Below are 18,179 nucleotides of genomic sequence, written 5' to 3' on the forward strand. Positions count from 1 at the left end.
TCTACAAATCTATTTCTCTCACGTGGCCATCCAACGTACTCTTGATGTTGTTGATCGCCACCACTTCCACCACCCTCATGGGCAGCGAGTTCCAGGTCATTACCACTTGCTGCGTAAAAAAGTTCTTCCTCATATTCCCTCTGTATCTTTTGCCCAAAACTTTCAATCTGTACAAAGGGAAACATTTTCACTGAGAGTTGTCAGGATCTGGAACTGAAAAGCTGGTGGAAGCTGATTTCATAAATAATTTTAAAAGTGGAAGAGAAACTCGCACGATCCAGGACAAAATGTGGGGTTTGAGCACTTTCAAAGGGCTAGCACAGTCACAGTGAGCAGAATGGCCTCCTTTTAGCCTATAAATTTCTATTATTCTATGAAAACCTGGGAGGAAAAAAAAAAATCAAAGGAGTGTTCAAAAAAAATTGTTCTATTTTTCATTTGCTTTTGTTTATCATGTGAATGATTCTATGATTAGCTATAAAGATATCTGGGAGGAGGAAAGCAGAGATTGACTATGGGTTAGACAGAGAGGGGAGATTGGTGTGGTTGGACATAGTCCTGGAGATTTAATCAGCTTTAGCAATCCTAGTGAATAGTTCTGTCTCCCAAGGGACTGTCACACAATCTGTAATGTCGACAAATCTTGCTTGCCAGTCGTACTGTCACCCCAGCATTGCTGCAACGTAGAAATGCTTTATAGAATCAGAGAATGATACAGCACAGAAACAGGCCATTCCGTCCGTTGTGTCTGTGCTCGCTCGTTGAAAGAGCAATCCAATTAGTCCCACCGCCCCCCCCCCCCCCCCTGCTGTTACTCATAACCCTTGAAAATTAGTCCTCTTTGATTCAATTTCCTTTTTGAAAATTCCTATGGAATCTGATTCCACCAGTCTTTCGGGTACTGGGTACCAGATCTCAACCATCCTCTGTCGGGAACAGTTCTCCTCATTTCCCCTTCAAATTCTGTTGCCAATTAGTTTAAATCTTTGACCTCCAATTACTGACTCCTTTCTCACTACTTGTTCTAGCAAAACCCCTCAAACCCTTTGACTATGGGTCTGTGTTCTCTTCCCCTGCCACAGCCCATTGATACTCGGATAATGATACCGAGAAATTTCGCTCTCGTTGTTGGTTTCTGCCTGCATTCCATGTTCCAAAATTTTCAAAGTTCAAAAGAGAAAGCAAGGCATCCTGCCAGATCAGATCGCCCGAGCAGCCCTCCCTTCAATGGAATACCATATTTGTCAAACTCACCAGGTGTAACACACTTGTGATTTGGTTTCTGCTGTGTGGACGTGTGCTCACATGTTTCCTCGTTCATTCCGCAGCCCATCAGTGTTGTTCTGTAATGCGGCCTTAAAATGTTCAGTTACAAAATTGCGAGTGGGTGATATAGAATTTAAAAAATCGAAAGGAAGAAAAGACGTGCATTAATATAGCACCTTTCACGGCCACTGAAGTGCTTTACGGCCACTGAAGTACTTTTGGAAGTACTGTTGCAATGCAGGAAATGCGGCAGCCAATTTGCGCACAGCAAGCTCCCACAAACAACAGTGTGATAATGACCAGATAATCTGTTTTTTTGTGATGTTGGTTGAGGGGCACCAGAGAGAACTCCTCTGTCCTCTTCCAAAGTAATGTCATGGGACCTTTTACATCCACCAGAGCAGGCAGATGGGGTCTCAATTCAACATCTCATTTGAAAGATGACACCTCAGACAGTGCAGCACTCCCTCAGTGATTTTTGTGCTCAAGTCTTGGCGCGGGACTTGAACCCACAGCCTTGTGACTCTGAGGCGAGAGTGCTACCCACTGAGCAGAATAGAAGCAGGAGTCGGCCAGACAGCACATTGAACCTGTCTGCACAAGACGATACCAGCTCTGAAAACATATGAACATTTCTGTTTACAGAATTGTCAGTTATATTTGGTGTCCAACAGGTAGGTTTCCTGAACCAATTGTTTGTTTTTCCAGACACGTACGATTTATTAAAAAGGTCCCGAGGGGTTATATTTAGGCATCTTTTGTTTTGAAAGGTGCGCCGCACCTGTTAACACCCCAAAGGTTGTTGAGCACCTTCCTCAGAGTTTGATCTCCAGCCAGAACCTGGAGGTGTGAGATAGATGGTACGGGCTCCATTACGGAGCAAGAATCCAACTCCACCACATTAGGGAGACTGTATACGTATGGCTGTGTGAGACCGCACAGTTAATACTTTTTTATTCGTTTGTGGGATGTGGACATCACTGCGTAGGGCAGCATTTATTGCCCTTGAACTGAGTGTCTTGCTGGGCCGTTTCAGAGGGCATTTAAGAGTCAACCACATTGCTGTGGGTCTGGAGTCACATGTAGGCCAGACCAGGTAAGGACAGCAGATTTCCTTCCCTAAAGGACATTAGCAAACCAGATGGGTTTTTACAACAATCGACAATGGTTTCATGGTCAACATTAGACTAGCTTTTAATTCCAGATTTTTTATTAATTGAATTCAAATTTCATCATCTGCCGTGGTGGGATTTGAACCCACGTCCCCAGAGCATTAGCCTGGGCTCTGGATCACTAGTCCAGTGACATTTCCCATTGCGCCACTGTTTGTTAACATTTATCTGTGCACATTAGGGAGCTGTCCTTTCAACAATAACAGCTGGCATTTATATAGCACCTTTAGTGCAGTAAAACATCCCAAGGCACTTCACAAGAGCAATATCAATAAAAGCACCGAGCCACAGAAGGAGATAATCAGGGCAGGTGACTAAAAGCTTGATCAAAGATGTAGGTTTTAAGAACCATCTTAACAGAAGGGAGAGATGTCGAGAGGCAGAGAGCTTCACGGAGAGAATTCCATAGAATTTACAGCACAGAAACAGTCCATTCGGCCCAACTGCTCTATGCTGGTGTTTATGCTCCACACGAGCCTCCTCCCACCCCTCTTCATCTCCCCCTATCAACATATGCTTCTATTTCTTTCTCCATCATGTGTTTATCCAGCTTCCCCTTAAATGTGTCGATACTATTCACCTCAACCACTCCCTGTGGTAGCGAGTTCCACATTCTCACCACTCTCTGGGGAAAGAAGTTTCTCCTGAATTCCCTATTGGATTTATTAGTGACTGTCTTATATTTATGGCCCCTAGCTTTGGTTTACCCTATTAAACCCCTTCATAATCTGAAAGACCTCTATCAGGTCACCCCTCAGCCTTCTCTCTTCTAGAGAAAGGAGCTGCAGCCTGTTTAGTCTTTCCTGACAGCTATAACCTCTCCGTTCTGGTATCATCCTTGTATATATATGTTTTTGCACCTTCTCCACTGCCTCCATATCCTGTTTTATAATATGGAGACCAGAACTGTTCACAGTTTTCCAAATGTGGTCTGCCCAAGATTCATTACAAGTTTGACATAACTAATTCGCTTTTCAGTTCTGCCCCACTAGAAATGAACCCCAGTGCTTTGATTGTTTTTTTTTATGGTCTTATTAGCCTGGCTTGCTATTTTTAATCTCTGTAATTCGAGATCCCTTTGCTCCTGTAACTCACTTGGACACTTATTATTCAAGCAGTATGTCAGCTCCTTATTCCTACCTAAATGAAACACCTCACTTTCACCTATATTGAAATTCAGTTGCCAATTACACACCTATTCTGCAAGTTTGTTGATGATTTCCTGTAATCTGTTACAGTCCTCCTCTGTATTAACTACACTCTCCCCACCGCCCCTCCCAAAACTTGGTGTCATCCGCAAATTTGAAGACTGTTCTTCCGTTCCCCGAATCCAAATGTTTGTGTAAATAGTGAACCAGTTGTCCCGCGCCAATCCTTGTGGAACACCGTTTCCCAGTCTGAGAAGCTACCTTAACATCCTACTCTCTTGTTTTCTGTACTGTAGTCGGCTTGCTTTCCATTCTCTGGAGGGAGCCCCCTGCACCACCACCCCCCCCCCCCCCGCCCCCGTGAAACCCCCACTATCCGCACAATGATCATCCGCCTGAAGATCCGCAGCCCAGATCCTTGCCCATGACGTTACTTCTTTACACGGCTTTCATTCTTTGCAACAACCAATATCTCTGAACTCTCAATCCACCAGCAAGCTCCCCTCCATTTATTTTGCATTTTGGAATGTACGATGTACAGTGTAAATCCTTAAAATAGCACAATTACTAAAGCCAGAGAGCCCCTCAGGAACAACTTGGCTGGCTGCTATAGAGTCAATGATATCTTAGCAAACCTGAACAGGGAATTTGTAAGTAATTCCAAGTAAGTTGCTCAGTGTCTGATTGCTGAGGTGAGAGGTGACCTGATAGAGGTCTTCAAAATGATGAAAGGGTTTGATAGGGTAGATGTAGAGAAGATGTTTCCACTTGTGGCAGAGACTGGAACTAATGGGCATCAATATAAGACAGTCGCTAAGACAGGTTGGGTTGGGGGAGTGGGGTGGGGTGTTTTGGGTGTTGGGTAAGAAAGTATTGGGTCACTGCTGGCTTGATATGACATTTGAAGAGCCAGAATATTCAGCTGGAGGCAGGAGGTTCAACTCATCCTCTGTGGTCCCAGTGATCGAAGGTTAAAATGTTGTCTTGGTTTAAAGGCAGGACTAAGGTCTGAAATGTTGTCACATTCAGGATGGATTTCCTAGTAAATAAATTTGCATTTGTATAGCATCTTTCACGATCTCTGGGAGTCCCAAAGCACTTCACAGCCAATGAAGTACTTTTGTTTGGAAGTGTAGTCACTGTTGTAAATGTTGGAGCCAATTTTCACACAGCAAGATCCCAAAAGCAGCAATGTAATAATAAGGGATTAAATATCCACCAGTGTTTTGGAAATGAGAGGAAGTGGATGTATGGATGGCAGGGGGTGGGGAGGGGGGGAAGTCCCATTGCTGGAAAACTGAAATAAAGCAAGAAAAAAGATGCAGGTTGGTCAACCTGTGTAAAGATGGATGCTTACAGACTGGACCTGCAGGGCACTCCCAGGGATTTTCTGTCTTTATTTCCGGTACAGGATTGAGTTTGTTCATTACATACTCTTTGCCACTAGAGGTTGCAAGCAAGCTCTGTAAAAACAAAACTGTAACAAGCTCAAATGGCAAAACGTTGATAATTGTCTCGATGTCCAGTGCTTCCTTGGATGTACTTAAATCTCTTTGCAAGTCAGGGACCTGAGGTCCTAGCCCTTGGACCAATTGGATTTTTATAACCCTAGTTCTCCATGTAGTTCTGAAAATAAAATGTGAATTTGGAAACAGAAGTTGGACATGAAATAGGAATAGCAGGACCTTGAGACCAACTCGTGGCGTAGGGATTAGATTTTAATAAAATTTCACAGCAAGTTCTGTAAATATAACAACAGCAACGCCAACTTGTCTTTCTATACCGAACTTTAATGGCATAAAACATCCCACGGTACTTTAGCCACATGAGGAGATATTAGGTCAGGTGACCAAAAATGTAGTCAAAGAGGTCGGTTTTAAGGAGCATCTGAAAGGAGGAGAGAGAAGTGGCGATGTTTAGGAAGGGAATTCCAGAGCTTAAGGCCCAGGCAGCTAAAGGCACGGCCACCAATGGAGCAACGATGACGAATGGGGATGCTCGAGCTCAGAATTGGAGGAGCGCAGAGATTTCAGAGGGTTGCAGGGAGGGGTAGGCACAGAGATAATGAGGGATTTGAAAACAAGGAAGAGGATTTTAATATAAAGATATATATAAAATATATTAAAATTATTGGAAACCATGACAAAAGAATGAAATGGGAATAATACTGAAATATGTGCTGAGTGCGCTACAAACAAATGAACTTGCCTGGCAGGTCCATCTTGTCTGCTCACACTCATAATGACTGGAGCTTTATAACGAGACACTTCTTCCCCTCTGTAGCTCCCACCTTCCCCCCCCCCCCCCCACTCCACTGACCCATGTCATCTCCTGAGAGAAGCACAGAACCCAGCACTAATAAAAGGATAAAGGTACTCTAGAAAATTTTCTCTCCAACCCCCTCAGGCAATCAAACCAGTCCAGGAGATAACATGGACTGTGTGTTATCTATAAAAGACACTTGCCTTCTTTATGATGTGATCTCTGCACCAGCTGTTAACATGTTCCAGAGGCTCAATTTCATTTGTCTCATTTGCCAAAGTTAAAATAGGCCATCAGCCCTGATGTCCTCAATACATATTTACTCTTACTATATCTCTCAAATTGACGTGATTTCATTTCTTTTCTTTCCCAAAAAGTTGTTCATCTGTACATTTTTGTTCCATGAGGGAAGTGTCTTTATGTTTGTCCCATTGTTAATGACCTCATGTGTATTTTACTATGAGTCATCTCTTTAAGAGGATGGTATTTGTCTAGATCACAGCTTGCAATTATCAGCACCGGAATATTCATAGCAGATGTTAGCTGTGCAACAGACTCCCAAACAGATAAGTGGCAACTCTGCAAAAAAGTGTGTTCCACTTCTTCAAACTGGGAAGGATAACTCGTTTCCTCAGCAACCATTCTTTATGAGTGCAGTCAGTGAGGTTCCACAATTAGACTTTGCCATGCATTAATTCAATCAGTAAGTAAATCCAGAGAGATTTTCTTTCTGCTCCGTGTTGTCGTCTTGCTGATTGGTGTCCCATGCAAAAGGATTAACAAAGCTCATTCTGCAAGTAGCCCTGGTTCTCCAAATTGGGAGTATTTTGAATTGGATGTTGAGCATTCAAAGTGCTTCAGCTGTCAGGTTGCTAAAGTTTTATTTAATGGTAAACAAATCTCACTGCTTATTCAAATTCCAATCCTTTGAAGTTTTTTACTTAAATTCCAGAGGCATCATGCTGCTTGGATAATGTTTTTATTCTTACATGGTATGTGGGTGTCATTGGTATTTGTTGTCCATCCTTAATTGCCCTCAACAACTGACCAATCTATATTGAACCTTGGTTAGCCTGTAAGTACTGTGCACAGTTCTGGTCTCCATATTATAGTAAGGATTATAGAGACACTGGAGGTGACAGGTGTCGGGTCCCTTGTTGTTCCTGATATAAATTAATGACCTAGACCTTGGTGTACAGGGCACAATTTCAAAGTTTGCAGATGATACGAAACCTGGAAGCATTGTGAACTGTGAGGAGGATAGTGTAGAACTTCAAAGGGACATAAACAGGTTGGGCAGAAATTTAATGCAGAGAAGTGTGAAGTGATCCATTTTAGTAGGAAGAATGCGGAGAGTATAAAATGAAGGGTGCAATTCGAATAGGGGGCCTGGGTGTAGGGGCTGGATTTTGTTCCGAGCCCGACGTCGGGTTCCGTGGCGGGGAGGGGAGGGGTCAGAAAATCATAGCGGCAGCAGCCGCCACAGAACCCGACGGCAGAACGGCCAGGCCCCATCTTCCCGGCAGCGGAGAAGCTCCCGAGTGGCCCCTCTGCGACGGGACCCGAGTTAGCATTTGTAAATAACATATTTGCATTAATTAAAATATAAACCGCAGCGACCTTACCTACAGATCCTGATCCTCAGCATGACGAACGGCACTCACACACCTTCACTTTCCTGTCCGTGAAAAGCTGGCGCCACTGAGGTGGGGGAGGGGTGAACTCTGCACTCTGGTGGGGTGGGGTGTGAAGGGGTGTACTCTGCACTCTGATGGGTGGGGGGGTGTGAAGGGGTGAACTCTGCACCCTGATGGGTGGGGGGGTGTGAAGGGGTGAACTCTGCACTCTGATGGGTGGGGGGGTGTGAAGGGGTGAACTCTGCACCCTGATGGGTGGGGGGGTGTGAAGGGGTGAACTCTGCACTCTGGTGGGTGGGGGTGTGTGAAGGGGTGAACTCTGCACCCTGATGGGTGGGGGGGGGTGAAGGGGTGAACTCTGCACTCTGATGGGTGGGGGGGGGGGGGGGTGTAAATATACGTGTGTAAATGTATGTGTGTAAATCATTGAAGGTGGCAGAACAGGTTGAGAGAACAGTTAATTGAACAAACAGTATCCTAGGTTTCATTAATCGGGACACACAGTACAGAAGCAAGGAAGTTATGTTAGACATGGGGAGAACATTGGTTCGGCTTCAACTGGAGTATTGCATCCAGTTCTGGGCACCAGACATTCTGAAGGATGTGAGGGCATTAGAGAGAATGCAGGAAAGATTCCCGAGAATGGTTCCAGGGATGAGGAACTTCAGTTACGTGGATATGTTGGAGAAGCTGGGACTGTTTTCTCGGAGAAGAGAGGTTGAGAGGTGATTTGATAGAGGCATTTAAAATCATGAGGGGTCTGAACAGAGTAGATAGAGAGAAACTGTTCCCATTGGTGGAGGGAGTGAGAATGAAAGGGCACAGATTTAAATTAATTGGCAAAAGATGCAATGGCACCAATGTGGAGAAGCTTCTTCATGCAGTGAGTGGTTGGGAGCTGGAATGCATGGCCTGAGAATGTGGTGGAGGCAGTTTCAATCGAGGCATTCGACAGGGAATTGGATTGTTAACTGAAAGGGAAGAATGTGCAGAGCTATGGGGAGAAGGCAGGGAAGTGGCACCAGGTGAATTGCTCCTTCAGAGAGCCAGTACTGACTCAATGGGCTGAATGGCCTCCTGTGCTGTAACAATTTTGTGAGCCTGGGATGTAAAAAAGATTTAAAAGGATGGTACCAGAACTGAAAGGTTATAAGTATCAGGAACGATTGAACAGACTGGGACTCTCTTTCTGTAGAAGAGAGGACTGAGGGTTTAGCAGATAGAGGCCTTAAGATAATCAAAAGAGCTCGATAGGGTAGATGTAGAGAAAATGTTTCCAAGTGAGGGGGGACCCAAAGTATCAGATAGTCACTAATAAATCCAGTAGAGAATTCAGGAGAAATTTCTTTAACCAGAGAGTGGTTAGAATGTGAAACTCCTTACCACAGGGAGTGGTTCGGAGAATAGCATAGATACATTTAAGGGGAAGCGAAAAAAAATGAAAGAAGGATAACATTAAATGAAGAGGGCTGGGTGGAGGCCTGTGTGGAGCATTAACACCAGCATAAACAAGCTCGGCCCATTGGCCCATTTCTGTGCTGCAGACTCAATGTAACTTACTGATGTAATACAGCGTCTGCAGTTGGGAGTTGAGAGCCACCTACTGGCTGGAGTATGAATCTATACTGTGACAGTTGACATAGCAAAATTGAATAGGAATTATTGACCAAACAGTTTACAGTCATAAATATTCAACAGTAAAGCATAACCAGAAATGATGACAACAGGAAGTAAAATTTATGGACAGGAAATGCACACTGTACTTTGGGTGTCAGCCTTGACTCAGTGCGTAACACTCTCATCTTAGCCAGAAGGCGATGGGTTCAGGGCCCACTGCAGAAAATTGGGTGCATAATCTTGGCTAACAGTTTGGAGCAGTGCTAAGGGAATGTTGTCGTGTCAGATGTGCCATCTTTCAGTTGTAAAAGATCCCATGGTACTGGGGGTATCGTAGTGTAATGGTTATATTATTGGACTAAAAATCTAGGGCTCATAATTTTCAAATCCCACCAAGGCCACCTTGAGAATTTGTCCTATTTTTAAAAAAAATCTGGAAGTAAATAACCATTCTTGGTTAATATGACTGTGAAGCTGTTGAATTATTGTAAAAACCCATCTGGTTCAGGAATGCCTTTTAGGTAACATACATATGAACATACGAATTAAGAGCAGAGGGGAGGCAGTGGCGTAATGGTATTGTCACTGGACTAGTAATCCAGAGTCCAGGCTTATGCTCTGGGGACATGGGTTCAAATCCCACCATGGCAGATGGTAAATCTGGAATTAAAAGCTAGTCTAATGGTGACCATGAAACCATTGCCGATTGTTGTAAAAACCCATCTGGTTCACTAATGGAAGGAAATCTGCTGTCTTTACCTGGTCTGGCCTACTTGAGACTCCAGACCCACAACAATGTGGGTCGAGCAAAAAATGCTGGTCTTACCTGATTTATCCTGGTGATGAGAAAGAAGAAAATTATTTGAGGAAGAGTAGGTGGTGTCCTGGTCAACTAACATCACTAAAACAGGTTACCTGCTCATTTATCTCAGACTTTGCTGTATCAAATTAATTGCTATATTTCTCTTCGTTACCATCGTGACTTCGAAGGTGCCTCATTGGCTGCGAATTGCTTTGGGACGTCCTGCAATGAGGAAAAGTGCTTATAAATGCAAATTACATCGAACGTGCAGAACAGAAACAGGCCATTCGGCCCCACTGATCCATACCGGTGTTTATGCTCCCACAAGCCTTCTCCCACCCTATCATTTCACTCCATCGCATATTCCTTGTGTGTTTATCCAGCTTCCCCTTAAATGCATCTACACTATTCAGCTCAACCACTCCCTATAGTAGTGAGTTCCACATTCTCACCACTCTCTGGGTAAAGACGTTTCTCTTGAATTTCCTGTGGGATTTATTAGTGATTATCTTATATTTATGGCCTCCAGTTTTTGTCTCCCCTACAAATGGAAATATCACCTCTGCATTTACCCTCTCAAACCCTTTCATAATTTTAATGACTTTTATCAGGTCAGTTTTCTATTCAATCTTTCTTGATAGTTAAGTTATAACCTTGTAAGACTAGAAGAATCAGTTTTTCTTGGGAATGGTTCACCAGGATGGTGCTGAGGATGGGATACAATGGCTGTGATGGGAGCTGTGAGGAGCTGGGACCATTGCCAGCCGAGTAGACAAGGCTAAGAGGAGAACTAAGGGGTTTTTGAAGTATTGAAGGGTTTTAATAGTAAATAGAGAAAAGCTATTTATTTGTGTTGGGGATTCGGGGACGTAGAATCATTACTTTACAATCCTCACTGGATTGCTGCAACAAAGAGCCAGCACAAATGTATGGCCTCCTTTGGTTCTTCTTAATACAACAGAAATATTAAATAATTATTTTGCTTCAGTATTTACCAGGGAGATAGAACAGGTAGACATGATACTGGGTGAAGACATGAGTAATGAGATAAGTGCATTTAAATGTTTTTTTTGAAAAGAGGATCTATTAAATCAACTAATCAATGAGGATAAAGCCGCTGGTCCAGATGGAATGCATCCATGCATTTTAAAAGAATCTAGAGATGAGATAGCAGATGCATTACTACACATATTTAATAATTCATCGAAATAAGGTGTTGTTCCAGAGGACTGGTGGATAGCTAATGTAATTCCTATATTTAAGAAGGGCGATAGAACATGTCCAGGGAATGATAGACCAGTCAGCTTAACATTGGCGGTAGGAAAAATAATGGAATGCCTACTAAAGGAAAGAATAGAAAAACAGCGAGAAAGGAAAAATATAATAATGAATCGTCAGCATGGATTTCAAAAGGGAAAATCTTGCCTGACCAAGCCTACTGAATTTTTTGAGGAGGTCGCAGAGAGAGTAGACAATGGTCTTATTTAAGGAGGGATATACTTGCATTGGAAGCAGTTCAGAAAAGGTTCTTTCAGCTGATTCCTGGGATGAAGGGGTTGTCTTATAAGGAAAGGTCGATCAGGTTGGGTCTATACTCATTGGAGTTTAGAAGAATGGGAAGTGATATTGAAACATATAAGATTCTGCGGGGGCTTGACAGGGTAGATGCCTCATGGGGCAATCCAGAACTAGGGAGTGTAGTTTCAGAATAAGGGGTCTCCATTTTAAGACAGAGATGAGGAGGAATTTCCTTCTCTCAGAGGGTCGTCAATCTTTGGACTTCACTGCTCTCTGGGGAAGAGAAGACTGGGCCGTTGAATATATTCAAGGCTGAGATAGATTTTTGATCTACAAGGGACTAAAGAGTTATTGCAGTCCAGCAGGAAAGTGGAGTTAAGGCCACAATCAGATCAGCCATGATCTTATTGAATGGTGGAGCAGGCTCAAGGGGCCGAATGACCTCCTCCTGCTCCTATTTTTTATGGTAATGCAGTAGATATAATTGATCTTGAATTTCAAAAGGCCTTCAGTAGGTTTCCCCATAATAGGCTAATGAATAAGGTCAGGGAGTGCTGAATCAAGGATTGCTAGCTGGCTACAAGACAGAAAGCAGAGAGTTGGAGTAAACGGTAATTATTCAGAGTGGTGAAGGTGGGAACTGGACAAGGATCAGTGCTGGGACCACTGTTGTTCACAATTGACATTAATGATTTGGACTTTGGAATTAAAAACACAGGCCGGAATGTTACGCCCCCCCCCCCCCCCCGACCCCCACAAAGAGCGAGTTGGTGGTGGGGGTGCGGGGGCAGCGGCGAAAACCAGCCCGCCCACCCCAGGACGATCAAGGCCGTTAAGTGGACAAAAGCAGGCGGCTTTCTGACGCGCTCCTGATCATGCACACTCTGCCCAATGGAGATCCACCCCCGATGCCCCAACACGCCCCCCTGTTCCCCCAGTTGACCACCCTTGCCTCGCCAAGGCCCGACCGATCATCCACGGCGGCAAGGTCCCAAAAAACTTACCTTTTCCCGGGGCCTCCCTTCCTCTTGTTCTCTAAGCTGGGTTGCAGTCCCAGCAGTGGCCACCGCTCCTGGTGGTGCTGCTGGGACTAAGAGCTGCCGGCCCCCTGATTGGCCGGCAGCTCCATTAGGCAGGACTTCCTGCCTCAAAGAGGTGGAAGTCCCGCCTCAGACCAGTTAAAGGCCTGGGGAACAGCAAAATGTGGTCCGGATCCCCAGGCCAGGCGGAGGTGGGTTCACCACTGACTTTTCAGTCGGTTGACGGCTCCTGTGTGTCGAGGCTAAAGTTCAGAACACAATTACAAAATGGGCAAATAATTGGCAAATGAAGTGCAACAGAGATAAATGTGAGCTAGTGCATTTTGGTAGGAAGAATAGGGAGGTCACATTACTTAGAAGGTTTGAGTCTAGATGGGCTAGAGGAACAGTGAGGTTTCAGTACAAATACACCAATCACTAAAAGTTGCGTCACAGGTTAACCAGGCCTTATAAAAGAAAAACCAAGACCCGACTTCATTTCTAGAGGGATAGAATTGAAAACTAGGGAAGTTGTGTCAAACTTGTATTGAACCTTAGTTAGACCACACTTAGAGTACTGTGTGCAGTTCTGTTCATATTTTAAAAAGGATATAGAGGCACTGGAGGGGATACAATGAAGATTTACATGGATGATAGCAGAATCGTTTGGGTATACCTATCAGGAAAGAATGAACAGGCGACCGAGGGGCTGGAACCTGTGTAAAACCCCTCGGGCTGTATGCACCTAAATATGGTTTTGCTGTGTAATGTAAATGTATGTTGCATGTAAAATGGAATGGAAGGGTTGTGAGGCAACTAATTTCTTTTGCACTTTCTGGAATGTCAACTTGGAAATGTTTTGTAATGTACTTTTTTCAGATTTTTAGGAATAAAGTATATTTTGGGGAAAAAAAGGATAAACGGGCTGAGTCCCTTTACTCTTGGGGGAAAAAAAAAGGCTGAGGGGTGACTTAATAGAGGCCTTTAAAATAATGGAATGTTTTGATCGAGTGGATGCAGAGAGAATGTTTCCACTTGTGGGGAAGAACATAACTAGGGGCCATCAATATAATATAGTCAGCAAGAAATCCAATCGGGAATTCAGAAGAAATTTCTTTACCCAGAGAGTGGTGAGAATGTGGAACTCACTACCACAGGGAGTGGTTGAGGTGAATCGTTTGGATACTTTTAAGGGGAGGCTAGACAAGCATATGAGAGAGAAGGGAATAGAGGTTACAACAGATTTAGATGAGACAAGATGGAGGGAGGCGCGAGTGGAGCATAAACGCCAGCATGGACTGGTTGGGCCGAATGGCCTGTTTCTGTGGTGTATATCCTATGTAATCCTATGCAAAGACTGTTCCAACATACTGCTGGCCGGTCTCCCATCTTCCAGCCTCTGTAAACGTGAGCTCATCCAAAACTCTGTTGCCTGTATCCTAACTCACAGCAAGTCCCACTCACCCATCACCCCTGTTCTCTCTGACCAACATTGGCTCCCGGTCTTAGTAACGCCTCAACTTTAAAATGCTCCTCCTTGTTTTCAAATCCCACCTTGGCCTCACCCTTCCCTATCTCTGTACCCCCTCCAGTCCCACAACCCTCCGAGATATCTGTGTATCTCCAATTTTGGCCTCTTGCATAACCTCAATTTTAATCGCTCGACTGTTGGCTGTTGTGTCTTTAGTTGCCTGGGCCTCAAGTTTCCTAAACTGCTCTGCCTCTCTCTTCATCTTAAAACCTACCTCTTAATCCACCCTAATATCTCGTTAGGTGGCTCAGTGTCAAATTTTGTCTGTTAACTATCCTTTGAAACACCTTTGAACAGTTTATTATTTTAACGGTGCCATTATAAATGCTAGTTGCTGTTGTAAATAAGTGAATGAATTTCACTTATTTAAAAAATGCCTTCATCTGCAAGAAGGGAGTATGTTTTTGACAAATTACGATTGACTTTTCAATTTAAGTGGTTGTAAACTTTTGTTTTTTAAGGTATTACAAGCTGGATTCAAGTCAAAGTCTTGTAGAAAACTTGAGCCACAAGACAATCATTGAATATCCTACATTACACATAATATTGAAAGTGAATTCTCCAGAGTACAGGTTACTCAGTGAAGGTAAGTCATCTCAAATTCAAAACTTCTCATAAACATAGTCTGAATGTGGAAGAACTGTGTTTGATATGCAGTATGAACAAAGTGGTACTGTTTTAAACAGGGTGCAGGAAGAGAGAGACCTGGGGGGGGGTTTACATATACAAATCTTTGAGGGTGGCAGGACAATTTGAGAGAGCTGTTGAAAATGAATTTTGGAGCCTTGGCTTTATAAATAAGTGGCATAAATACAAAAGCAAGTAACACTGAATCTTTCAAAATTGCCGGTTAGGCCCCAGCTAGAGTATTGTGCCTACTTTTTGGGCACCATATTTTAGGAAGAATGTCAAGGTCTCGGAGAGAGGATTTACTGGAATGGAATGGTCCCAGGGATGAGGGACTTCAGTTAATGTGGAGAGACTGGTGAAGCTGGGATTGTTCTCCTTATAGCAGAGAAGGTTAAGCGGAGATTTGGTCAAGGTGTTCAAAATCATGAAGAGTTTTGATAGAGTAGATCAGGAGAAACTGTTTCCAGTGGCAGAAGTGTCAATAACCAGAAGATCCAGATAAAAGGCAATTGGCAAAGGAACCAGAAGGGAGATTTTTTTTATGCAGCAAGTTATCATTTGGCATGCGCTGCCTGAAAGAGTGGTGGAAGCAGAGTCAAGAGTGACTTTCAAGAGGGGATTGGAAATTGGAGAAATTTGCAAGACTATGGGGAAAGAGCAGGGTAAGGATGGACCAAACGGCCTTCTAATATGCTGTTATCATTTTACAATTCTATGAAAGGTATTCTAAACTTCAAGTACTATCTAGCCCATCCTTCGATCATTCATGTGCCTTTCTCAAGCAACGATATTCCAAAGTGCCAATGAATTACTCTTTGAAGGAGACTCACCATTTTTGCCCACAGCAAGATCTTAGAAAATTAGACCAACAACTATTTAATCTGTTTTGCTGGCGTCAGTTCAGCAATGGATGTTTCCAGACACCAAGAAATCCCTGCTCTTGCCACAGGAACGTCTACATCCACCAGAACAGGCAGGCAGCATCTTTATGTTACATCTTAAAATGGCACCTCCAACAATGCAGCATCCCCTCAGTACAACTTGCATTAATTTGGCTCCTTTAATGAAGTAAAGTGTCCCAAGGCACTTCACTGCAGTGTTCACTGACACCAAGCCACGTAAAGAGATGTTAGGGCAGCTTTAGCTCCCAGAGATTATGTTTGATTCCAAATGTCACCTCGTACCAACTCTGTTTAATGTAGTCTGTCAGTACATGTTAGCCTTGCTTTTGAGTGGGTATGTTTTAGTTTTTCTTGTTATTTACCCTGTAATGTGTGTTTTTCCTCTTCCCCACACAACCCCGCTCAAACCAGATGACTCAGATGAAGATTCCGAGAACAGCACAGACTCCTCCACGGAGAGTGAGGAGGAAGAAGGGGAAATCAGAGACGATTCCTAAACAAGTCTCAATAAGAACCTGCACATTGCAAATCAGCGAATATTTCCTTGATTGAATAAGACTGTTACGTGGGGCCAGTTTCAATAGTTATACATTGTGTACTGGTGTCCTTTGAATTATATTTTAGAGCAGTGGTGCCTTTTGTATTTTAAAAGCTCTCTTACATTAAATTTGCTAACTGTGTAATCTGGTTTCTTTTCAACCCCACCCCTGAATTGTACATTTTCACATCACCTCACTGAATGACAGCCTGATGCATCCCTTATCTCCAAGTTTTTGGCGAGGGGAGAGTAGCAGTTGAGAATTGGGTCTGTAAAAACGAATGTTAAGTGGTCTGCTCATCAGTGGGTAGCAGGTACTCATGTCCATTGGTTAATGAAGAAGAGATGATTGGAATAACATTTACTGAGAGCACTGTCAGTGAACCGATATTACCGAGGCCACTGATGGTTCTATGCCTCCGTCTCTTTTGCTTTATGAGAGAGTGATCATTCTGAATTATCTTCACACACCGCTTTGATATGTAATACAACAACAACTTGCATTTATGTAGCGCCTTAAACGCAGTAAGACATCCCAAGGCGTTTCGCAGGAGCGTTATCAGATAAACATTGGCACTGAGCCACATAAGGAGATATTAGGACAGGTGCCCAAAAGCTTGGTCAAAGAAGTAGGTTTTAAAGGAGGAGAGAGGGGGAGACTTTTAGGGAAGCTGGAGGAATGGTGCCAATAGTGGAGCGATTAAAATCTGGGATGCGTATGAGGCCAGAATTGAAGGAGTGCAGAGATCTCGAAGGTTACAGAGAGAGGGAGGAAATTGAAAACTAGGTTGAGAATTTTAAAAGTGAGGCATTGCCAAATTGGAAGCTAATGTCAGTCAGTAAACATAGTCATGGAGTTATACAGCACAGAAACAGGCCCTTTGGCCCATCGTTTCCGTGCTGGCCGTCAAGCACCTATCCATTCTAATCCCATTTTCCAGCATTTGGCCCGTAGCCTTGTATGCTATGGTGTTTCAAGTGCTCATCTAAATACTTCTTAAATGTTGTGAGGGTTCCTGCCTCCACCACCCCTTCAGGCAGTGGGGGACAGGTGAACGGGACTCTGCGTGTGTTAGGGTAAGGGTAACGTAGTCTTGGATGAGTTGAAGTTTATGGACGATAGGAGGTCAGAACATGCAAACTTTAGACAAAGCAGCAAGTTCTTCAACCACCTGCTATAACAAAAGAAAGATAGACAACCTGAAATGTCATCTTCACAATCGCACCACCAGCACGAAATATGCTGGAACCAACCAAGTAAAGTCAACACACGATATTGCTGGTGACAACAGTCCAACAGTAACACCCACATCGAGGCCAATCCTGTCCAAATTTTATTTTAGGCGGTGTTGCAATAATCTTGTGATATGACTGCATAGTAACATCAGCCACAGCTGTGATAAATTGGTTTCAGGAGCTTTAGTCAATTTTCTTCACTCTGTCTTATTTAAAGTTGATATTTTTTTCTATTTAAACTCATTATATAGAAAGTTTTTTTTTCGGTTTCATTGCCATAATACTTATCCAGCAAACAAAGCTAATGTCATGAGACGCAAGCAGCTTTTCTGTGTATTATTGGGCTTATTCCACCTTTTGAATAAGGGTCAGATCCATTGAAAGAAAGAACTTGCATTTCTATAGCACCTTTTGTGACCTCAGGATGTCCCAAACAGCTTTAAAGTGCATTTTTGTGCTTCCGCATTCTATCTCATACTGCACCTTTTGCTATGTAAAAGACAAAAAAAGACTTGCGTTTATTTCGTGCCTTTCATGACCTCAGGCGATCCCAAAGTGCTTTGCGGCCAATGATGTAGTTTTGAAGCGTACTCATGGCCGTATTGTAAGAACGTTTGTTTAAATATTTTTAAAGGGTTTTGTTTTGGTCGCCTTGCTCGTCTTGAGTAGTCTTGTGTTGACAGTTGTGAAACGCAGTAACAGATGCGGAGTTGAAGTTAACAGGAACACATTTTTTATGAAGCTTTTAACTTCAGACCAATCTATTGGGTCCAGCATTACCTGTCAAGGGATCTGGGATCTTAATAAAAGGTCTAGTTTATTCACTGTGTGAGTAACTGAAATCAATAATGTTGCAAATATCACAATAAGTAAAAATTGTGAGACCTGATAAGTCTAACAG

At 43.3% G+C, this 18,179-nt stretch overlaps 1 protein-coding gene across 1 annotated transcript in view; it reads left to right on the forward strand.

The window, feature by feature from the left end:
• LOC137372626 (collagen alpha-1(I) chain-like) overlaps window positions 1-16,176 on the forward strand; it is an 84,002-nt gene extending 67,826 nt beyond the window's left edge. The window contains exons 9-10 of the mRNA XM_068036586.1: window positions 14,434-14,558; window positions 15,916-16,176. Coding sequence (XP_067892687.1) covers window positions 14,434-14,558; window positions 15,916-16,001 — 211 coding nt within the window. The 3' untranslated portion in view covers window positions 16,002-16,176. The remainder of the gene's footprint in view (window positions 1-14,433; window positions 14,559-15,915) is intronic.
• The last annotated feature ends 2,003 nt before the right edge of the window (window positions 16,177-18,179 follow it).

Source organism: Heterodontus francisci, chromosome 8 (assembly GCF_036365525.1).
Source record: "Heterodontus francisci isolate sHetFra1 chromosome 8, sHetFra1.hap1, whole genome shotgun sequence".
NCBI classification, from domain to species: Eukaryota; Metazoa; Chordata; class Chondrichthyes; order Heterodontiformes; family Heterodontidae; genus Heterodontus; species Heterodontus francisci.